The sequence below is a fragment of the Orbicella franksi genome, chromosome 12 (genome assembly GCF_964199315.1).
Source record: "Orbicella franksi chromosome 12, jaOrbFran1.1, whole genome shotgun sequence".
Lineage (NCBI taxonomy): Eukaryota > Metazoa > Cnidaria > Anthozoa > Scleractinia > Merulinidae > Orbicella > Orbicella franksi.
Genome location: NC_138156.1, coordinates 15,819,472 through 15,843,968, shown reverse-complemented (window position 1 = coordinate 15,843,968; position 24,497 = coordinate 15,819,472). Strand labels below are relative to the sequence as shown.

Sequence of the window (24,497 nt, the reverse complement as noted above, 5' to 3'; positions counted from 1 at the left end):
CCATATAATTTGGCAACAGTTAATCGTTTCGATCGGACATAAAAATATTTAATCATCATGACTTAATGCTAATAATATTTAAAGACTGCAGATTAATGAATTTTAAAACAAGATCATTTTTCTTTATAAATTTCACATTGTTGTGGATTCACTCTTAAGTTCTTTAAGGGAATGAAATAATTAGGAACATTTTAAGATAGGAGATAGATCCAAGATAGCTGTTCTTTCAACAAGTATATTTGGCACCAGAATGTTATTGGACAGGTGCTGCTAGTGACAACTCAAGAGTCAGAATTTTATCAAACATGTTATTGTGAAACATTTCTGATGATACATTCCAATTCGATGGAAATACATGGTGACAGAATTGAATGTTCCAGCCAATGTTATTATTAACAACATAAGCACTTATAATTAAAAAGCCACCTCTGAAGGCCTCTTTCTGGTCTTGAAAGGTTTAAAATCCTTTAATATATACTAGGCTGGTTGGCTAAAAAATAAAAAACCTTCTGGTTATTCCTGTTTTCATCCTATGGTCATATTGAATGTTATCCATAAAATGCCTTACTAGAAATCTCTGGTAAAACAACATTCCGGGTGCCACGGTCAGCCAGGGGATCCTTTCCTCCCGCCAGAAGTTGTTCAACAGTTGGAGGTAATTCCTTTTCCCAGAGCTCTTCATCTTGTGTTAACATATATGTCTGACCACATACAGCCCTCACCCTTCCAGTCTTAATATCCCGGATATAGATTCCTTCATTCTCATCTAGGGGAATGGCTTTCCTTCGTGCAACAACTTCAACTTCGACAGGAGGAACATATTCACTAGGTCCACGGATCATCCAGCGGTCACCAGGTCGTCTTGGCAGCTCTTTCTGTGCAAAGAATATATATACATGTTTAACATAGAAATTGTTTGTCATCAAATTATGTTATTTAAATTATATTTAAATCTGTGAGCCAGCTCTTTAAAGGCTTTACAAACTACTACAAATAAAAAATGCATCTTCATTCTAATATAAGTTGGTCAGAGGATAGAAAGATCTAAAAATAGGTTGGAAGTAAGAGACCAGGCTTTACCAGTCAGCTGGAAAGAAAAAGCAGATGTTTCTGAGTGGGCCACATGCTAAAATGAAACTGGAAAAATAGGAGATTTGTATTTAAATACTAAAAGAAACATTTACCTCTTTTTCATCAACATCATTAAAAGCTTCATTTGCTTTTAAAATTACTCCCTCATCCTCGCCAAGAATAAACACATCTTGGATGCCTTGCTCAAGCTTTTCACCAGGCAACAAGAAAAACGACTTCTCTCCCTGAAAAGAAATAGAGAACTTTTTATCATCCAACATTTATATACGTGAAAAATATATTTACAGTGGAAAGCACATACTTTCAGCATAAAATCGAGTGTGAGACAACTTTGTAAAAAAATCAAGACTGCGAGACTCACATAACCACGAAAAAATGAGACACAGCTGAGACCCGTGAAATTTGACAAAAATGTTGCGAGGCCTATGGTTTTTAAAGGACCATTCACCACCCTTTCTCTATAACAGCCCACTTTTATGTCCTGGTGGACGGTCCATACATTTACTCTTATTTCCTTGCATTACAGCCCCAAGGTGGTTGTTGTGGATACGTTTGACTATAAAGTCCTATGTGAAGGAGAAGACATCTAGCTATAACTCTTATTTCAAGGATCATCAAATATATAAGACATAAATTATGTTTAACCCGCTGTTGGTTTATGGTACATTACATTGCTAACTAATGAATTGGCCAAGCTAGCAACTACCTTGAGGCATGCAAAAAATAAATAAGTCAATGTAGAGATGGTGATGTGAAGATCTACTACCTAGAATTTGTTTAAAAAGGGTCTTGGTTCTTCAACTCCGAACACCAAAACATATTGTACCTTGACAAGCTTCTTTTGACCAAGTTGGGGTTTACCATCTTTATCGACTGGATCCAAAATGACACAGTACTGACGGTTGTTCAACGTTGTGATATCAACTACTCCAACAACCTGTTGCATGATGCAGATATGAAAGCACTAAATTTAATTTCATTTGGCAGAAATGCAAACTGATTTTCCTTATTCTAATAATTCATAAGCTGCGTAAAGTATGTTTGTGAGCACCTTCCTTGTTGACTTTTAAACTTCTGCAACTGTATGAATGACCTGAATAATACCATGAGTCAGTGAAGAGTTCTTACAGTAACAGAGTGGAAGAGGTGATTGTTAATCTATCATAGCAGGGTTCCAGATAAGTTTTCAAGGTATGGTGTCAATGAGGAATCCCACGGGTCAATCTCCAATGTCTTCCATCAAATCATCATACATTTTCTTATTAATTTGTCGGGTCATGTTGCTGACCTTGTCAGGTTTTTGACCTGAGACCCCTTGCTTATCTGGAACACTGTTATAGTCAGCTCAGACTGCAAGCTGAAAGAGCTAACTGATCATGTGAATAAGTTAGGTGATGAAATAAGCAATGAGTGCATTACCTCTTCATAAACATTTGGAATGTGAGCCTCTGTGTCTGCCATGGTGATTAACCACTCTTCTCCATTCTTCCGTAAAACACCTTTATCATCTTTGAATGTCCGTGTTGATCGAAGGTGTAGAGCTTTCTAAAACAAAAATCAAACAGGACAAAATGAAAGAATAATTAATTGAGGTTATAGGAATCCTCTCGTAATATTTCTTATGAGAGATAGAGACGACATATTTATAACAAGGTAACATGTCACACTTTTTTGGTCTGTGATTGGTGAGAAAATTCAAAATTGAAATCATGGCAATGAATTGCAATTTGGGTTTGCATTGCAACAAATCGCTGCTTTTAAACTTTTACCTTCTTTTCCCATTTGTACTACTCAGACAACTTTCCTGAACATTAGTTCATCTCTACAAGCTATTTTAAGTAAAAGGGAGGTTGATGCAGGTCATAAAAGGTAGGTAATTGTTTTTTTTCAATTAAAGGATTAAAAGCAGAAAGTTAATGAATAACTTAGTGCTAGCAAACAGAAATTAAATTAATTAATGAGAATGCCCAACCACTTGAAAGATATTTCTGAAGCTGCACATTCTCTGCAGGAAAATTATTTAAAAGTAACAAAAGTAGTCTAATTTTTAGACTAATTCCAGCAAGTAAGAAGACTATAATCTTTATCTTTGTAATTTTCAACTCAATAAGGACCACAGTGTAAACTACTGGGTCACCGGGGTCAGTATTGTGTTTTCACCCACCAAAGTTTCTTTCTTCTTGACCTGCAACCTTAATTGAAAGGCCCCGTGCAAGAACATCCCCTAGATTTTTCGGCCATTTTTGAAAGTGCTTAAAACTAGCTGAATTTTGGCATGTGGGCTTCGTTTCACCTGAGAAACATTGCTCTGAAGTTTTTTTCGCTGAGTTGCTTTTCGTTCTCGAGAAATAACGTATGCAAAAAAGGCACACAGGTTGGAAAAACCAAGTGGTTTATTGCATACGCAATATCTCGAGAACGAAGCGAACTTTAGCGCGAAAACTACGGGACATTGCATAACATACCTGAACGAAACTGCATGCGAAATTTGGAGTGTTTTCGACAAAGTTCACCTTTGATTAAAATACCTGACACCCTTTTCCCGCTGAGTCCTTCAAATAAACAAAGCCGGGCCTTTGTTATGATAAACAGAGCCGATCCTTTGTTATAATAGCCAAGCCAAGCCTTTGTTATACGTCGAAGTCTCGTCTCGGTTTATTATAACAAAGGATCGGCCCGCCGCGACCGCAAGGACTTTGATTTTACTTAGAAACCAGCAAAATATCAATTTCACGCAGCTTATATAAGCTCAAATTTGTTGATTTCAGGTCAAAAGTGCTTAAAATGTTGACTCATGTTAACGCGTGGCGGCAAGGATGTTGATTTCTCTTAGAAAGCAGCAAAATGTCAATTTTACGCAACGTAAAAGCTCAAAAATGTTGATTTTAGGTCAAAAAAGGTTTAAATGTTGATTTCATGTTAACCCGTGACGGTAGGGATGTTGATTTCAGTTAGAAAACAGCAAAATGTTAATTTTACGCAGTGTATAAACTCAAAAATGTTGATTTCAGGTCTAAATAGGTAAAAATGCTGATTTCATGTTAACGCGTAACGGCAAGGATGTTGATTTCACTTAGAAAACAGCAAAATGTTAATTTCACGCAATGTATAAGCTCAAAAATGTTAATTTCAGGTCTAAATAGGTAAAAATGCTGATTTTACGTTAACGCGTGACGGCAAGGATGTTGATTTCACTTAGAAAACAGCAAAATGTTGATTTCACTCAGCGTATAAGCTCAAAAATGTTGATTTCAGGTCTAAATAGGTAAAAATACTGATTTTACATTAACGCGTGACGGCAAGGATGTTGATTTCACTTAGAAAACAGCAAAATGTTGATTTCACTCAGCGTATAAGCTCAAAAATGTTGATTTCAGGTCTAAATAGGTAAAAATGCTGATTTCACGTTAATGCGTGACGGCAAGGATGTTGATTTCACTTAGAAAACAGCAAAATGTTAATTTCATGCAACTTATAAGCTAAAAATTGTCGATCTCAGGTCTAAATAGGTAAAAATGCTGATTTCACGTTAATGCGTGACAGCAAGGATGTTGATTTCACTTAGAAAACAGCAAAATGTTAATTTCAAGCAACTTATAAGCTAAAAATTGTTAATTTCAGGTCTAAACAGGTAAAAATGCTGATTTCACGTTAACGCGTGACGGCAAGGATGTTGATTTCACTTAGGAAACAGCAAAATGTTGATTTCATGCTGCATATAAGCTCAAAAATGTTGATTTCAGGTCTAAATAGGTAAAAATGCTGATTTCACATTAACGCGTGACGGCAAGGATGTTGATTTCACTTAGAAAACAGCAAAATGTTGATTTCATGTAACTTATAAACTAAAAATTGTTAATTTCAGGTCTAAACAGGTAAAAATGTTGATTTCACGTAACGCGCGACGGAAAGGATGTTGATTTCACTTAGAAAACAGCAAAATGTTAATTTCACGCAACGTATAAGCTCAAAAATGTTGATTTCAGGTTTAAATAGGTAAAATATGGCGGCCGGAAAATAGTGTTAACATCTGGAACTTACTTTGGTTATCTGGGACAATGATTATCTGCACTGAACAAATAAACATCAAATAAGCACTTTTCTAAATACAGCAACGTCTTAAATGGCTAAAAATCACGAGATAAATACATATTTTTCGACAAACGCGATCGTAGCTTTATGTCACGCACCGCCTAACAGATTAACAAATTAACCCGTCTGCGCAACGTATGGGTCTCCATACATCTGCATGTCCGCTGATCCCAGAAGTTCAAAACACTACAAATCATGCCGATATGAAATAAAATCAACGCAACCTGGATCACAGATCTATGTTACAATCGATCGCTGCTTGTTGGCCATTATTACCTTTAAATGAAAAAAGCCGAAACAATCTAGTTACCAGTTCGAGAAACGCGAGCAGAACGTGATCGCAATGCATGCCGGGAAGGGTCTTTACACCTCGTGCGCGGGAAAACATGGCGGTTGATACAAGAGAAATTTTATCACTCAAAAACCAGTTCTCGCTTTCCAAACTTTGACACTAGCAACGCTTGGCAAATGGGCCACAACTCACGAGAGGGTATTTTTCTTGGGCAAGAACTGCTCTTGGATTTTGCTGCCTGGCTCGATCTGACTTCGAACGCCGATAACACGATTACGGTATATCAGCTACCTTCGAAGTTTCAGAACACATTTTGATTCTTTAAAACGTGCTGATAACTTACGAGTTTATCGAGGCTTTATGATGCCTCTCAACCACCAGGCAGGCACACAAGGTACTTTAACACTATGGTTAAGATATTAGTTGACAGAGTTCTAATGCGGCACATCTCTTTTTCGTTCGATGGTATTTCGTTTGCCGCTCGATCGATTCACGTGTTGTGTTTACGTCACAATAACCGATGTAAACAATCTGTTCCCAGATTTCCGCTCTATATACTATTTTCCTTTGACTTTAAGACAGCTAAGATTCAGTGGAATACACTATAAACAGTCTGCCTGTTTGCTGTTCAACAAAATAATAAGGTTTCTTTTGTTTTTTGTTCAACAAAAAATCTCCAAAAGATGCCGCTTGGAAAACTGAGCTTTTTGCATACGTTATTTCTCGAGAACGAAGAGCGCCCCAGCCAAAAAAAAATCCAGAGCAATGTTTCTGAGGTACAACGAAGCCTACATGCCAAAATTCAGCTATTTTTGAACACTTTCAAAATGGCCAAAAAATCTAGGGGACGTTCTTGCACGCGGCCTTTCAATTATGGCCATAAGGAAAAATAACATCAAACACCAATAGTTTCATTCAATTAGTTTTGTGCAAAACACATGGCCAAGTCGTTCTCACCTTCTCAGTCAATACATAAGCATCAACCACATCAACTACTTCCTCGTAAGCACCTGGAAGGTAAGCACCAATCTTTTTAACCAGCCACTCTTCCCCAGCGACACGTATGTTACCATCACGATCCTGTTTGAGAAAAGAAGAACAAGAGGACAAAGTAATAATTAAAAGTAATTGTAACAAAAGAAAATATTAAAGCTTTCAAACAGTAGAATCTCCATGTAATGTCACCTCAAATAAGAAAAACTGTAAGTTAATAAATTTGCAAACTTTCCACCATCCGTCAAACCACTACAATTATGCGGGAACCTCTGAAAGCAACTTGACCTGCCAAAAGCATCACTACAACTACTTTTACAAGCAAGTATATGGCTTGAAATTTTCAGTATTGTTTTCTTTTTTTCATCCGTAGTAGGTAACCACTAGACATATGATTCAATCACACTACAAGGGAAGACTGGATAACAAGATGCTGTACAACCTTAGCTTGATGGGAGGTTAAAACTTGTTCATACATTTTCTATATACTGTAGTACCAACCCAATAATTATGATGCTTGCCATATATTATGTAATTCAGATGTATCACTTAAAAACATGGTGTTGTTGGCTACACAGGGGCACTGCTAGAACCACCATGACAGAACAGAAGATAACACAAGAAAAGAGGAGCCAGGTTCATCCCATGCCTGAGGCTATCCTGGGTTAATTAAAAAATAATGTTTTTAATATCCTATAAATGTATTGCTCCTACTTTTGTTTCTTTCCTTGCTCTCAGTCTAATGGCTTGGTTTGGTTGGATGATGGTCGCAAGGATTGTTTCTACAACTTCAACTTCTTTCTTTGGTATGTAAGTACCTGGAGTGTAAAACCAATAGGGCAAGATCAGATTAAATATCATATGGACCTGAAATATTAAATATGAGAGTATAAATGATTTTGTAAATTGTTTAATATGTGCATTATTTAAAATTAAATTTTTCCACAAGCTAGCTGAATACAATATACAGTATAGTTCTTAAGAATGCCATTAAATTCTATGCAGACCCAATCAAATAAATTCAGTTAATCTCCCCTCTAAGTAAGAGTTTTAATTTATTGTAAAAATTAAAAGATAAGCTTTACCTGGACCTTCAAACAGCCATTCATCACCAGCTACCCTCTTCTCTCCTGATTCAGACTCAAAGTCCAGCATAGCACGAAGTCGAATTGCAGAGTTAGCCATGACTACCCTCAGACCTGAAACGCCTTGCTTTAAAACTTCACCAGGATATAAAGGAAATGGGTCTTGTGCAAGACGGATATCCTGCAATACAGAGGATCACATACATAAATTAGTCTCTTTAATCTATTAACATCGCACCAAAATTAATTCCAAAATTTATGGGCAGAGTGGATATTTTCATACAGAACACATTGAGTTGGTGATGACTTGTACTATTTCCACTTAAAAATTACCTATTACCCAGAGTAAACTAAAAATGAAATTTCCAAGAGAAATCAATGCATCTATAGTGGCTATAAAGAACTTCAAAGTCCATCTCTTGGCTATATTAGACTGCAGCCTTCATAGTAATGGTGAAATGTAATATGATATAATTATTACGTTAACCCCCTTCAAAAGCTGTGATCTGGTTGCAAAGGTTCAAACCATTCAAATTGAAGATTGTATAAAATAAACAGAAAACTGGTTATTCTAAATATCTTTAACACTGATTCCATCTCAAAATACATGATGTATGGAATGAGTTGAGGTATCAGGCCTTAACTACTGCAGTACTGAATTTGGAATTGACTCCTACTTAAAAGTTTCTTAATAAAAGAGTCACGCATTTATTACTTTGACTCAGCTTAGTTCGTAGTTTATGTTCATTAGTGATTATGTTCACCATGTTCCAAGCCATTACAAGTTCAAATCAGACAGTTAAGGCTACATTTATAGTGATTGCACGCTTATTAAGTGCCATGTGTTACACGATATACAGAACCTGATCAGCATGACCCAGTTTGATCTGTCCATTAGCATCAATAAGAACGCGTCCATCTTTATCCCTGAGCACTGGATTTTCAACAATACAGTAATGACGAGGAGGAATAGTTATCATTTTCTCTGGACCAAGAATGACCTGCATAAATAAGAGAGAAAAGTTTCCTCACCTTTTCTCACCAAATGTTTCCTTTCTACAACCCCCTATATTATATTGGACATAACTAATCAATGACATCAATTAAATGAGTAATCATTATGAATAACACCATTATTGATGGGTAATCAATGCTTAACTATTGATTATTGCAGGTGATCAATGAGTTATTCCAGAAAAAATCCATACCATGCCCCACCCCCAATGGATGGACATGTTTTTTAACCCCCCTCCGACCTGGATTACTTGAAGAACTAGACCCCCTCTTACCTGGATTTCCAAGGCAAAAGACCCCCCTCCTGCCTGGATTTCCAAAAAATTTGATGAGTCTTATAAATTTATATATTCAGTAGAATTATATGCACAATTGTATCCAGAAGATGCTCTTGTCTAATTTCTAAAGCTTTCGGAAATATTAAGCTTTAACAATTATCCTGTGGAACACAATAAAACAAGCTTAATACAAATTCAAAATGTTTTTGGACTCAAAGCTTGTTAAAAACATGCAACTTGTTTGTTACACGCACCGTGCAAAATATATCATCAAATTTATAATGATAAGAATTTGGGTAAGTTGAATTAAATACCTTTCCTCGAAGTTGGCCTTCTGATAGGGTGCAGGAAAGAAAAAACAATGTGCAGAATTTTAGAAGCAGATTGTGCAGGAAAAACCTCAGTTGTGTGGGGAATTGTGCGGGATTGTTGAATCTTTTGACGAACCAAATTTCAATTTCAAGTGATCTTACCAAGTCCTACAGCAAGGAAATTCTGCAGTGACATGACAGTTTAACCAAATTTATTTCACTAGTAGTTCAAATCATATATTGTTTTAGCAAACTGTGTCTCAGACTGACTCTGTATAAAAAGTGCACCAAACCAAAACAGAATGCCATGATATCTTTCATTATAATTATTAAAAATAATTATTCCTATCCTTATTCAATCAAAATATGTAGCTTGAATATTTCTTCATAAACTGCATTAAGGTTTGCACATTCTTGGACGTTATCTGCCAAAAAATGGTTATGGAAGAACCTGCGTAGGTAACTTGGTGGGGGGGTACTCCCTCATATGGGCTATATAGGTATGTGCGGCCCCAAAGGGTATGGTTTTTCAGCCGTTTTGGTCATAAATTGGGTATCAATTTTAGCTGACTTTGGCCATTTTGGTCATAAATAGGGTATGGTTTTTGCACTCTAGCCTTGATATGGGTATGTTTTTAAGAAGAAGCCACTTTTTCATCATTATCAAAAAGAAAATCAACAAAAACCCTTCACAAATTATCTTTACCGTATTTAACATTGGTCTGAACTAGGGAACTAATTATAATGTAGGTCTGAAAAAGAGTTTTGATTTAAGGGTCAGGTCATAAATAGGGTTTCAAATTTTTGGTCATGCCATAAATAGAGTAGGGAATATCGCAGATTTTGGTCATAAATAGGGTAAGGGTTTTGGGAGGCGGGCCGCACACCCCCCACCCAATTTTTCTGGGAGTACCCCCTGGGGCTTGAAGTATATCAGGAAAGAAAGATATAACTGAAAGATTTCAACTTTTTTCAGATTCAGAGAGTGCTCAAGTGTCACATGTCACACATCTAAAAGTTTGAGGTTACGTTCAGTTGGAAATGATCACCGAAGAAGTCTCTTTTGGGTTCAACCTCGCCTCCCGCCTGGATTTAGAACCATAGTCTTTTGATCTCTCCATCCCGAGTAAATTTCAAGAAACCCATCCATCGGGGTGTGTGGATTTTTTCTGGAAGAACCCAATGATAATCAATGAATAATCAATAGGCCTCAAAATTTTCAGTCATTGATTAGTCATTGATTGCATTGATTCAACATTGACATACAAGTACATCAGGAAGTAATCTCATGGCTACACAATCCATACCAAATCTAAAATAAAGATTAAATAAAAACAATTTCTTCAAGAAACATGTACAATTCTTCTTTGCCTATTATTATCATCATGGGCCATTCATGTAAAGATTTATAACAGGCAAGTGGAGTTGTAATAGAACAATGCCGGAAAATTGGAATAGATCACCAGCTGCTGTTCGGGAAAGGAGCCCGGGCTAGTAGAACCAAACTTGAGAGAGTGGCAGAAATCAAGCTTAAAAATGAAAACGAGAGCATTTTTTAATTGCTATCTCTTTGAGTGCACCCTAAAAGTTATTTTAACATCTAAAAATAGTCCTATAGTTTAGTTCTGAACACCCTATAAAAAGTGAGACCAAAATCCTTGATCTACACTCTCTGTGAGACGATGAGCATCGCTAACATTGATATGGGAGTGTTCCTCTGGGTTAGATATCAGACAGGTTTTCCACTCAGACATATGATCCAGTTTTTGTTTTGGGAAGCAGGCTACATAACCCCACACAATTTTTCTGGGAGTACCCGCCCCCCAGTGTAAAGGGCAACAAACAGTTTTTAGATTACAAACCTACAAAAATTTGATATCAAACCATATCATCTGTATGGAAAGGTTTGAATAAATTCCTAACTACTTTGAATAATGGTGCCACTATCATGAGTAAGGTAATTGAAATAAAATCTTGTTTTGAGCATACTCTTTCCACATCCTGCGTCAGTCATCTTGTAAGCGCAAAGCGAACCAGGTACCATACATACATGTACCAAGCATGTATTATTGTTATTGTAATAGACATCAAATATGTGCCTTCTTTAAGCTGGCTCAATGAAAATCTTTGACAGCATACTATTTTCTTAGCTACAACTCCGCACAGCCAGCCACCACTCACAGTATACATTGCATCAGGACTCCATTCCTATGTTTTTCTTAATTGGATTCCTTCCCTAGACCTGCCTAAATGTTTAACTGAGTCAAGCATACATGCATTATTTTCATTATAATAGAGATCAAATGCAAGTTGGCTAATTGAATCATTACCTTTTCATTGTCCTGTCGAATGAAGGTTTTTGGACCAACTTCAACCTTGGTGACATTGGTGTTCTGATCCAAGACATGAATGTAATAATAAGGTGGGATACGGTAGATACTCTCCTCGTCATGAGGGGTAGAACGCCGACTACTGCTCATCATTCAAGCTATATACATTTGAAAACAATTTTGACATGTTAATCTGAATTTTCATATTCAAATAATCAAATAAATCTTAATTTCATTAATAACCCATAAAATTAGTGCTACAGTAGAACATCTAGGAAAAGGACATTGACAGACAAGGGTCCAAAAAAGAAAGTTACCACTGATAAAAAATTCAAACACACATTATTATTGTTGTCTTCACATGATTTCATGTCGCCTTAAAGCCTGTTCACATTTGAATAAATTGAAATTTCTAGTAAGCTTCATGCTAATTCCCGAGGAACCTATTAACTAGCCTGAAACCCTATTAACATAGCCAAAGCGATGAAAAAGGCAGGTACATGATCAGTTGTTTTGAGTAACTTTGAACAAAGCAGTCAGCTTCTCGCAATACCTTCATGGTGTGCACGCTATCTTGCACTACTTGTGAATGTTGGACATGTTTAGAAACTGGTTAAACAAGGTTAAATTTGGTTGAATTCTTCTGTTTTGTTATTGCATAGAACATAAGTGAGCTTCCATAATTAGACCAATTTCGACATATTAAAATTCAACCTAACACAATAGACCTTAGCACATTAGGCTCTGTAGTTATTCCCCAGAGCCTTGTACTGAGGTCTATTCTCTTAGGTTGAATTATAATATATCAAAATTGGTCTATTTGTTAGCTTTTGTAACAAATTTACAGTATAAGGTCAGATTTCAACAAGTAACTCGCTGCAAAACCAATTAAAAAGAATTGTGAATACTTGTATTCATCAACTTGTACCTATTCCAAATATGCCTACTTTGCAAAACTGAAGAATATTTTGAAAGCTGTAAAATATCGGCACTTACAAGTTTCAACCCCTTCTGAGTTTCTGGTGCCATAATTGTTAAAAGTAAGCATACAAGCATGGCCAAGAATTTTACTCTTCTGTAATATTTGTCATACATGCTTTGTTAGGATGCTTTGTTAGGATGCTTTGTTTTAGCTCATATTTTCTCTCACGGTTCAACATACTAAACTTTAACAATGTCAGCATTTTCGGTCTAGTCAGTAAAGCTTATTTTTTGAAAATGGCCTCTTATAGCCCCCCCAAAGACCTGCTTTTCCCAGCTCACATGCTCATAAAGTCATTTTCCACAGAATGACCTGCATATGTATTTTAAGAAGAAACGTCTCTTAAGTGCGTAATAAAATAAAAACTTGCAATTCTACAATTTATTAGTTCGACATGCCAATTAACTGTATTAAAGTGTAAGCTCATAAGCCCAAAAAAAGCAATCAAACTTAATAAGCTTACCTCGTCTGCAAATGAAAAGTATTTGAATGTCAATCTCTCAGTTATAATGAAAGAATCTTAGCAGGTGGCATGAAGTCTTGTATAAGCTTCAGCCTGAGTTTACAAGAGCAGAATACTAGCCCCCTCTCTTGGTAGCCATAGAAATGGTCTACACTATTAAACAGAACAACTAGTACAGTGTGGGGCCCAGTTCTCAGCCACTTTTTGTTCAGCATTTATTTTTCGTGCCCCAAATGAATCTGAATAAAAAGCAATTGTTTCCAAAGGTAGCTTGATTCCTTTTCTTCCGTTCTGCTGAGTTTTGTTTCGTCCTGCCGAGTTTTTCTGTGAGCATGTCGAGGTGACGCGACGGTAGGTGAATTTGGTTTCCCCGAAATCATGTTTGTTTACGGCTACTCAAATTACATGGTTTAATTCAAGTTTATATTTTGTCCGTCTAGAAAGCCCAAATGAGCCAATTCTTGGCATAAAGGATGTAGAGTGATAAAGCTATCTGTTAAATATAAACTTTTCCTGGCCTGTTTAATTCTTTGACCTAAATTCACTCCTCAATATTTCCTTAGTACTTTTGCGCACTTGCCTATTCTCAGCCACCCTGCTCGCCTTCAACACTAAAAGCGCTCATAGTTTTGTGTGGAGTATTCGTGTCAAGTCATTTGTAAAAATAAAGCTGCAATGGGGTGGCATGCTGAAAATTATGAGCTCTGACTTAACCCCGTTTTAAATACCCAACTCTTTTTAGCCTCGCTTGACTGCACTTAAGAGAAAAACTAGGTGTGCAAAAAACTTCCCTTTCTAACATGAAACAAAGCTCATTAAGGATAATTTGTGATCAAAATATCAAAACACAAGTCTTATAAGCGATTTAACAACAAAAAATGGTAATAAAGCCTTGTTTATTCTGAGGATATCGCGTACGCTCTTTTGTGGCTGAGAACTGGGTCCGCTGGCTGATAACTGTGCCCACGAACAAAGCTACCATTTTCGTTATTACTCAGGAGAAAACAGCGTAGACCAGTCACAGAGATTCCAACCCCTTTTGAAGGAAAATAGGGAGACTCTTTTAGCGCCAAAGGCGCCAGCCTCTAGGGGGGTCCGGGGGCATGCCCCCCAGGAAATTTTGCAAATCTAGGTTTTCTCAAATGCCTTTTGCTGCATTTTGACATCATTTCTGAGTTATTCCATAAGGTCTTTAGTTTATTCTTATCACAGACATCTTTGGGCTGTTCTTTACTGTTGTTAATCCATCTTTTTTGAGCTGCTAAATGGAGTAAGACTGCTGGCCTGATGAGTCTGCACAACACTCGGTGAGAGACTGGGGGGATAATATGAGAAGAAAGTGTAATACATCAAAAAATTCTCAAGATTAGCATTTTTTCCCCTTGTTTTCACAATTTTATGATAAATCGGGAGAATTTGAAATGAATCGGGAGAGCGGGAGGCAACACATCAAATCGGGAGGGTTGGAATCTCTGCAGGCGATAGCTCTACATGTGTAAACTGAATGCTGAAGTTAGTTATGCGTGAAATTCTAAGTCCTTACGGCTATTCCAAGGTAAGAAACACAAGTTTACGTTTTTTGTGGCCGAGAACTGGGCCCCATACTGTAAACTACGTTTCGAATGTTTGCAGAGGCTAATAGTGTGCGACGTAAAGATTCTGCTTCAGCTACAAACTGAAAGAACCATATTCCGTTTGGATGGAACTTATTAAGCTTAAACTTGCAGGAGTGTTCTACTTTAATAAGTAGATTGAATCTGCAATGCCAGCTAATAATTAACTTAAGTTTATCGTCCGAACAAATGCATGAAGTAAAGAAGATACCAAACACAGAAGGCGAAAGACCCACCTTGCCTTGCAGATTTTCCCTGTTTCGAAAGTAAGTATTCACGACTGCACGATCGAAACTAAAAGGTGCAGGCCAGAGGTGCAGGACCTAATTATCCAATCACAAGATGACGAAATGATGTCATGGAAATATTTTTGAAAGATCAGCAAAAACCAAACAGGGGAGTGTTGAGGGAGTGCTTAGGCTTAGGCCTGGTTACATGGCTGGGCCGGCCCCAGGGCCTAAATCGAGCGGGGACGATCGAGGCATGGCGGATCCCTGTAGAAGGGTGTTGAACTTTAACATTGGAGTTCTTGGTCACATTGACAGTGGAAAAACGTCTCTTGCCAAAGCATTGAGCTCAACTGCATCTACGGCATCTTTTGATAAGAACCCTCAGAGTAAAGAACGTGGTATAACTCTTGATCTAGGGTTTTCCTCTTTCCAAGTTCCCATCCCAGAGCATCTGAAGCAGCATGGTTACGACATTCTTCAGTTCACACTCGTTGATTGTCCAGGCCACGCTTCTCTAATCAGGACTATTATTGGAGGTGCTCAGATTATTGATATGATGATGCTGGTAGTAGATGTCACTAAAGGGATGCAGACCCAAACAGCGGAGTGTCTCGTAATTGGAGAGATTCTCTGTGAAAAGATGGTCGTCGTATTAAACAAGGTCGACTTGTTGAAAGAGGAAAAGAGGGATGTATTAATCGAAAAGGTAAATTTATTTTGAGTACGTTTTGGTTACTTCTTGGAGAAATTTAATTGTTGTTTTTGTTTTTGCTTATATAGAGTTTTTGTTTTTTAATATATAAATTATTGTACATAAATATATAGTTTAACATTTTATTCATGGGGGCTTCCTAATATGGCGCTGCGGTGGTTTTGGTCATCTCAATCTCCTGTTTCTGTAATTTTAATCACTATTTTTGTAGTGCACCAGTCATTTGAAACACCCACCATCCCCCCCTCCCCATCAAATTGGGGGATACCCAGGGCATTTACTTTTACTGTCAGTGAAATGCAGTAAAAGCACCGTCTTATGGAGAAAAAGTTCAGAGTGAACTCCCCCGCCCTCTAAACATCAAGCACAATTCAAACAGTTTCCATCACTTAGATTTTGATGGGTCATGCTACAATCATGGTATCGAAAAACTGCCCAATCTTTGATGAACAGGTTGTTATCATTTTTGTGACACAATTGGTTACCATAGCAAGAGTATGACTTGCTAAAAACACCCTTAGTTACAGCTTTATGGGCTTATAATTAAAAAATAGCACAGAAGATTTTTTTTATATTATCAAATTTAATAAGCGTAATAAGATGCAACTTTTGCCAAAGTTTAAAAAATTCTGTACATGAACCACCTTAAATTTTCAAAACTTTAAGGTGTCTCTGAACTCAATGTACAGGTTTTTTTAAACTTTACCAAATGTTGCGTCTTATGCTTTAATATTAAAATTTGATAGTATAAAAAAATTTCACCATGCTGTTTGTGGACCACATACTTAAAGTGCACCTAACCCCAAAATGTTTTTTTCGCTAAAACAAATCTAGACTTTATTTGAAGCATTTGGGCGAAGAAATTTTTGAATTTGGTTGAATCCTCGATTTTCTATGCCCTTTCAAAGTCGCGATTAAGTCTTTCACGACCGCGTTTTAGAGAGTCTGGGGTGGCGGTACCTGATGACGTCTACCCAGGAACCAAACACAATAGCGCCTCAATCAACTCTCTGTATTTGCTCGAGAAAATAGAACGCAAAACTAATCGTTCCGATGTATTTTGGGACTAAAACGTCCAAGTTTTGTCTCAGAATCATTTCTTTTTCGTCACTGGAGTCAGAGTTAAGTTTCGATTCGGAAGGCTCCGAAATAAACTTCGATCGAGCACGTTCGACAACTGTGAACTCACTGCTTAGAGCTTTGAGAGCAATTTACAATATTTCAAGCGACGACGGGGAAGATGTCTTTGCGGACGAGCTGCTTGTATATTAGGAATGGAAAGCTAGATATGAAGTGGAGGAGCAGGCAAACGAAAAGCAGGAAAGAAAACTCAAGGACTGCTTTGGATGGTAATTTCATCAACTAAACATAAGATTCCCACGCGTGTTTATAGCCCGTTAATGTCGTTGTTCCTAGCGAAAGTAAGTTAACCGTGGTACCTTGCGATTGAACCAGAGCTATTACTCAAATACAAACAACTCGTGATGGCGTTAATGGGGGAACGCTGCCTTGCGTTTGGTTAGCCCATGCGACTTCCGGCGATAGCGTGACAAAACAACCTCACTTATCTCCCCAGCACTACGAGCTGAATGACAGACAGCACGTGCTGGATCGGACAAGAGTATCGGTTAGCAAGCGATGTTCAAAGGCGATGAAAAAACAACAAGCTTGGGGGAAGTCGCTGCGCAGACTTAACCGCACCACACAGGAGTGACCCCTTGTTTATTATGCAGGAAGACATGACCAACCTCGTCTCCAAAGGGAGGGAGGGAGGGAAAATTAAACGATAGATTTACAATAAGTAATAGCTACGTTGCTTAGACGAACTCAGAATGGACTCCGAACAGTTTTCCGAGCTTTTATACGGAGACGTTCGTCTGCTTGTAAGCCAGTAGAAAAGGCTGTACTACCGAACAGCTTACCCTAACACGTGTAACATCTTAAACATGAATAGTGCTTTAATGCTTTGCACCAATGCTATGGTACGTTATAACGTTCAGAAGATAACAAAGCTACAATGTTTTAGGTTTAGCTACAATAACGCTTACAGTTTGTTGACCTTTGGAATATAACTGCTCAATAGCTCTATAGAAAGTGATGCCGCCATGAACGGCTCATTCAGAATGTACGTCACGCTCCATTAACTATATTTTACTGGCGTGACAGTAAAATCTCATTTTACATTTGTCCTTACTGAGAATGTATTTTGTCAACGTTCTGTTAAATCCAGTTTGTGTTTTACTTTCAGTTGAATGCTTCATGTTTATAAGAACGACGTACGTGTTGCAGTTTTCGAGACTTGATGACCTCCAAAACATTGGCTTTGATCGATTGAAAATCGTATTGTTTGGACCTGTATTTTTGAAGCTGCCGGAAGCAAGGCGGAAGGAAACATTTCATACAATTACCGATTTCACATTGTCACACGTTTTAAGTCGTAACTCCAAATAACCCATGTAAATTGTTCTCAAAGTTTGCAGTGAAATTCGTCAGATAAGCGAAAAGGATGTGTTCCCTAAGCGGTCCGCAGATAATGTTACGCGGTCATATTTTCGATGCTATTGCACAGAATCTTTGTCGCACTGCTGATTTCCAAACCTTCGAAAAACTCTGTGAGTCTAACAATTTTGTTATCATGTAATTCTAGAGGATTAATCTTCGACTTTCATCTAAATCGAAACAGAAATAAGTGTTGGTTAGCGGCGTACAGTTGCGATCTATTTACATATCAGTATAACGCTTCTTGATCATGACCGGATCACACAACTTTGCTGGTTATGTTATAAATATTGCGGGATTGGAAGATATAGGTTGTAGGTAGTATTTCTACAAATTTCTGGTTAGCTTTAAGCAGAAAATTTATGAAAATAGCGTTTGAAAGTCTGCGGAACAAATTCCAGTGAGAGTTCTTCAATGATTCTCACAGATTCAGTTCGCTTGTTTCAGTTCGACAAAATCAACCATCGTTTACATCCTTATTGCACCATTAGGCGATCATTGTCAGTAAATTGTACAGTATATCTTTCTTTAAATCTGGAATATTGCTGCAACAGCCGATAGCACCTCTGGAAGGCGTTTTCTGCGCACTTTTTGAATGTGTATTGCACCATCCTGAAGGAAATGAGAGGAAATGAGATATCCAACCTTCCTGGGTAGACGTCACAAGAGCCGCTGGACCCATTCTCCTCAAACTCGGTCATGAAACAAAATGGCGGTGTTTTGGAGCTATTTTCGAGATTTCGTCGTGGCACAGAAAATCGAGGATTTAACGGAATTCAAAAATTTTTTCGCAGAACTATTTCAAATAATAAGTAGATTCGTTCTAGCGAAAAAAAAATTTGGGGGTTAGGTGCACTTTAAGTTAATTTTCTCAAATTTATTTACATTATGAACCCAGTTAAATTCACCTTGAGCAGTTACATTGATTTGTGTCTACTCTTTTTGCTAACCATTCCAACACATTTATGCTTGTTTTAATAATATTTAATATAGTCTATGGTATTTATATTCTGGTTGTCCTGGTCAACATTCACTTGCCCACATAGCAGACAAGTTATCTGCCTTGTTGTTTATCTATTTGGATCTTGGCACCTTCTACAGAAACACTTTTTTGTCTAGTTGGTGGCAGCAGTATTTTGTTTGCTTTTGCATTTTGTATGCCTAATAATTTTCTCTATTTCAGATGACCAAAAAGCTGGCTAAGACATTGCAAAACACCAAATTTGCTGGCTCTGCAATCTTACCAGTTTCAGCAAAGCCTGGAGGGCCAGACTCTCCAGAATCCAATCCAGTTGGTACACAGGAGCTGATTGAGTTACTTTCATCCCTGGCTTACCTCCCTCACAGAGATCCATCAGGACCACTGGTATTTGCGGTTGACCACTGCTTCTGCATACGAGGCCAGGGCACTGTCATGACAGGGACAATCCTCAGTGGTAGTCTCAAGGTCAATGACACAATTGAGATTCCTTCCATGAAGATTACTAAAAAAGTCAAATCCATGCAGATGTTCAAGGCCTCTACAGTGGAAGCATCTCAGGGAGACAGGGTGGGAATTTGTGTTACACAGTTTGACCCAAAGTTGTTGGAGAGGGGTCTAGTTTGCAGCCCTTGTACGGTGCCAACAATCTTTGCAGCTGTTATCTCAGTGAAACACATACCCTATTACAAAGGAGCTATCAATTCCAAGTCAAAGTTCCATATTACAATTGGCCATGAAACAGTGATGGGTAAGCTCCAAGTGTTTGGCCTCCCCCCTGGGCAGGTAATGGATCCATCACAGGAGAGTCACACCTTTGATATTATGCAAGAGTATGTTTTTCAAGAAGAGGTGGCAGATCAGTCCAACCATTTAGTCAACACACCTGAAGATGCAAATGCAGATTCTGTTAACAAGCCTTCTTCAAGCCATCAATGGCTTTTCATTGAGTTTGAAACACCAGTGACTTGCCCAGAAAATTCCCTTGTTATTGGCTCACGTCTTGACACAGACATCCACCTTAACCTCTGCAGAATAGCCTTTCATGGAAGATTGCTAGTTCCCGTCAGAGACAAAAACTTTAAGGAGACTTTCCTACCACAACTGAAGATTTACAAGATCAAGACGAGAGAAGGAGTTGTTGAAAGGATGGCTGACAATTATTCTGTTATTGCACACTCTCTTTTTAAGAAAGAAACAAACATTCAAACTTTTGTTGGCATGAAGATAAAACTCTCAACAGGAGAGCAAGGAAGTATTGAGGGTGGTTTTGGTCAAAGTGGTAAAGTGAAGATCAGGATTCCTTCTGGTTTGTTTTCTGATACTGTTTTGAAACTCTCTTCAAGTGAAAAGAAAAAGGGAGGGAAGAATAAAGCAGCCATGTTGACAACTTCAGAAGGGCCAACCAGTTCTGTTGAGCAACTTGCAAAGCCCATCAAAGCAATACTGGAATTTAAGCGATACAATTATGATCCTAACAAGAAAATGGTACAGTCTTGAGCCAAACTGTCTTTTATTTTATGTCCAGTGTGCTGTTCATGCATAATAGTAATAAGTTTTGAATGTCTCTTTGCACTGTCAGTTTGTTATGATGAAGATCGATGAATAGTATTTGAATATGGTCTATATACTATAACATGTAATGTAAAATACAGTAATAATTAACATCAGAGAACTAAGAAGTGCCAAAAAATGTACAATGAATGTGACAAAATGCAAATAATATTGACGATAAATATGTGCAAGCAAGCTCATATGAGAGAGGTATACAGATATAAATATGATTCAATAATTAATCTTTGAACACTCCATTTACAAAAGATGATCATTTTTAAGCGATGACGTAATCGCTTTATGCTGGCAGGCATGCATTCCTTTGGATAGTGATTTCGCATAGTTTGTCGCGCTTATGTCAGTGCGCTTATGTCGCGCACTTTTTATCCCCCTGTGGAAGCGAAATGCACTCTGGGAGTTCCTTTGCTGCTTTCCTTTGCCGTTTGTAGGTTCAGCGGAGTGCTTTTAATTGGAGCTTTTAAAAGAAGATTTAGGGGTGGATTTTGGTTTAAACAGTATCGGATAAATTTGCGTTCACTGGCAAACTCATAATAAGAACAGATTCTCCATACATACAAGTTTAGATAGACAAGTAAGTCGCACAGGCGATAGGTGAAGGCTTTGCGGCCTTCCTTTGCTGTTTGTAGGATCAGCAGACTGCTTTTAATCGATATGACAAGTATACAGTTAAAACAACAAATTAATTTCCGGTGAGGTAATTAGTGTTGCCAAATATTTTTAAAGATAATAAGGTGTCGCTTTCAGAGAGTAACATTCCTTTGCGGGTTACCTTTGTGGCTGTTTGTAGGACCAGCGGACTGCTTTTAATTTCAGCTTTTAAACGAAGATTTGGGGTTGATTTTGGTTTATACAGTGTCGGATAAATTTGCGCGCACTGGCAAACTCGTAATAAGAACATATCGTCCATACATACAAATTTAGATAGACAAGCAAGTCGCACTCGCGATAGCTGAAGGGTCTACATAAAATTTACGGATTGTTAGCGCAGTTGTACTTTTGCCAGTCTTAAAGTGAATTGAATGAGCATTGTATGAGCACTGAAATATACAGTTTACAGTAGTGATAATGAAGTCAGGGTACGATTCATTTGCAGTTTTCAGTTTTTTATGAAGTTTTGGAAATGTGCTGTTTTATGTTTTCTGTCAACGAAAGAGTGGTTGTGATTAAACAATCGATAATTGTTTTGTCAGAGTAAAGACAACGAATGTTCATTGATGACAAGTACACGGTTAACAACAAATTAATTTTCTGTGAGGTAATTAGCGTTGCCAAATATCTTTAAAGATAATAAGGTGTCGATTTCCGAGAGAGAAACTTGTACTTTGCGGCTTTCCTTTGCTGTTTGTAGGATCAGCGGGGTGCTTTTAATTTCAGCTTTTAAACGAAGATTTGGGGGTGGATTTTGGTTTATACAGTGTCGGATAAATTTGCGCTCACGGGCAAACTCATAATAACATATCTTCGATACATACAATTTTAGATAGACAAGCGGGTCGCACACGCGATATGACAAGTCAAGAGAAAATGATTTTCTCTTGGACAAGTATATGGTTAAAACAACAAATTAATTTCCGGTGAGGTAATTAGCTTTGCCAAATATCTTTAAAGATAATAAGGTGTTGATTTCAGAGAGAGGAACTTTTCAGCGGAGTGCTTTTTATTTGGGTTGGTACATTTCGCTGACCCCTAGCACATGGATTAACAAGATGGACCTGGTACATGAACTACTTGAATGAACCACCAATGGACTACCCTAAATGTAAACCCCTAAAATTTCTAACCCAAAAGTTTAAGAATCAGTTTGTCTGCTCATGTTCCAATCTTCGAGGAACAATTTTTAAACGTCATCGCTTCTGCATGCATTGCGTGCCGTTTATTGGAACCCCTAGGTGATAATAGATGTGCATTTTTTGTGTAGAGTGCATTATTACCATGGTTTAGTGGGCTTCTGTGTTAGACTATGAGTAGTCCCTCTTTCTCTCAGTCCGTTAAGCGTGATGTGAAAAAAAAAACCGCGGGTGAGAAATGGCCGCGCGATACAATGTTGAAGACAAAAATTAAAATGTTACATTCGATGTAGCACTGTGTGAGGACCTTGCGGTCAAGGTGGGGCAGGAACCTGTATGCACTGGGTAAGACGTACAATATCTTTGTTGTCTGTTGTTGGTTACATAATATCTATGCAATGTTTTTGAGTGGCATACCATCAAATATCGCACAAGTGACTTGGTAATGCACGCAAGGGATATTCACAGCATAACCCGAAAATTTCCATTTAGGCAACCATTTGATTCCATGCCTTTTCGATGTACAGGGCGGATACAAGAAGGAAGGCTTTGAAAAAGTGCGTTTACTTGAACCAGTGCAACACCATAAATATTTAGGAGTGGAACCGTCTTAGGACCTCAAATGGAACACTCATGTTACAAATTGCAATGCTAACCGTTCTCTCGGATTTCTCAGAAGAAACCTGCATTGTTCATTGCCCGTGGGAGGGGGTACTTCCTTGTATGGGCTATGTAGGTATGTGTGGCCCCAAAGGGTATGGTTTTTCAGGCGTTTTGGCCATTAATAGGGTATTGATTTTGGCCATTTTGGTCATAAATAGTCTATGGTTTTTGCACTAGTTTTGAATTGGGTATATGTTTCGTTAGAGAAGAAGCTACTTTTTCATCATTATCATAGGCGTACGGGCACCTTCGGACTTGGGGGGGGTGGGGTGGGGGGGGGGGGGCGCTGACTTTCTTGCCTGAAAAATTTACGTAATACCCGAATGCGAGTGTTGAAATCGGGATGCAAACAGACTCACGTTGCACGAAAAAATATATTTTGTAACGTTTCGCTTATTACACTGGAGTATGTTCACTATGTATGGTTCGTGTTAACTGTAGAAGTATTTTAGGCGTGAATCCCTAAGGGGCTAGTAGGCTATTTAAGAATTTGTAAGTTATGCAAGAGCCACTCGAAGGCACTCTTTCAACTTTGCTTTTGCTGTTATGTCGCCGGATACTGAACGAGCGAGCGTTCCCGCTTCGATCGCGCAATCCTTCACTGAGGGAGATCTTTTTCATGAGACTGCTTCACGAACATTGTTTCCTCGTCTTTGGGACGTTAAGTTTGATCAGAAGTTCGCTGCATTCAAACGCGGTCTCGACGAGAAATAAGCTGCCACTCAGTCTCAACTGTAGAGGCTAAAAACGGTATCCAAGGCTTCGAGTTCTTTTAACTCAAGTACAATACGAGTTCAGCAACTCTCTGCTGGATGCAACAGACGGGACCAGCAAGACCATCTCAAAAGGAAACCTTTCAGCAGTCAAGTTATTTCGTTCCGCGGACAAGAACCCCGCTGTTTGGGCAGCAGTGCAAGTACGAATCGACGAACTCGCCGAAGATTCCGAGGAAGAGAAAAAGCTCTGATCAGCCGAAGTGCGAACGCTAGCTAAGATCCGGGAGAAAAAGCGGAAAAATGCGTCTAGCTGGCCAACTCTACAGCTACCCGCTCTACATCCAGTGAAGCTCCATCCACTCATGGACTGTCCACTGGCAATTATTTTTCTTCTCAGTCAGCCTTTTTGTTTTTTTTCGCATGCAGTCCTTTCGTGGACGTCAGCCTCAACTAGCAGACAAGTGTTTCAGATGCGGCCAAAGAAGCCACTGAGCAAATCCATCTTCCTGCCCAAGCCGTTTTAGAGGAGCCGCTGCAGCCCCTCCAAGCAGTAAAAATACATACTTATGGCAAATACCAAGCTGCATTGAAGAGAATGGGATAAGATGAGTATATAATTTTTTCAATTTAATCAAATGATTGGGAGACCCGGTTGAACTTATTGATAATTTTGTTGAACCATGTGATTCAAGGTTTTTTGGAAGTCTTGAAAAGACAATTTACTCTAAGGGGCTGAAAAATTTCCTTAGCTGTTCATTCATCGTTCGCGTAAATTTTGGTTATGTCAATTG

The 24,497-nt window shown here is 38.1% G+C and overlaps 2 protein-coding genes across 3 annotated transcripts in view; one reads left to right on the top strand and one right to left on the bottom strand.

The window, feature by feature from the left end:
• Positions 1–14,871, bottom strand: part of LOC145462375 (major vault protein-like) — a 36,817-nt gene extending 21,946 nt beyond the window's left edge. For both annotated transcript variants that reach the window (XM_081445884.1, XM_081445885.1), the window contains exons 1-10: positions 14,782–14,871; positions 11,488–11,645; positions 8,418–8,555; positions 7,555–7,735; positions 7,184–7,287; positions 6,434–6,556; positions 2,512–2,637; positions 1,919–2,029; positions 1,185–1,316; positions 569–875 (exon numbers count right to left, since the gene is read on the bottom strand). In XM_081445884.1, coding sequence (XP_081302010.1) covers positions 569–875; positions 1,185–1,316; positions 1,919–2,029; positions 2,512–2,637; positions 6,434–6,556; positions 7,184–7,287; positions 7,555–7,735; positions 8,418–8,555; positions 11,488–11,640 — 1,375 coding nt within the window. In that variant the 5' untranslated portion in view covers positions 11,641–11,645; positions 14,782–14,871. The remainder of the gene's footprint in view (positions 1–568; positions 876–1,184; positions 1,317–1,918; positions 2,030–2,511; positions 2,638–6,433; positions 6,557–7,183; positions 7,288–7,554; positions 7,736–8,417; positions 8,556–11,487; positions 11,646–14,781) is intronic.
• Positions 14,872–14,968: 97 nt separating this feature from the next.
• On the top strand, positions 14,969–20,761 carry LOC145462399 (selenocysteine-specific elongation factor-like). The gene is made up of 2 exons (XM_081445919.1): positions 14,969–15,481; positions 19,170–20,761. Exons 1-2 carry the CDS (start codon positions 14,981–14,983, stop codon positions 20,463–20,465), a joined length of 1,797 nt encoding a protein of 598 aa, XP_081302045.1. The 5' UTR covers positions 14,969–14,980; the 3' UTR covers positions 20,466–20,761.
• The last annotated feature ends 3,736 nt before the right edge of the window (positions 20,762–24,497 follow it).

Excerpts from the sequence above, each read along its gene's own strand:
- LOC145462399 (XM_081445919.1), top strand. The coding sequence starts at position 14,981 with ATGGCTGGGCCGGCCCCAGGGCCTAAATCGAGCGGGGACGATCGAGGC. Across the intron at positions 15,482-19,169 it reads GGGATGTATTAATCGAAAAG|ATGACCAAAAAGCTGGCTAA; the intron begins GTAAATTTATTT and ends TCTCTATTTCAG.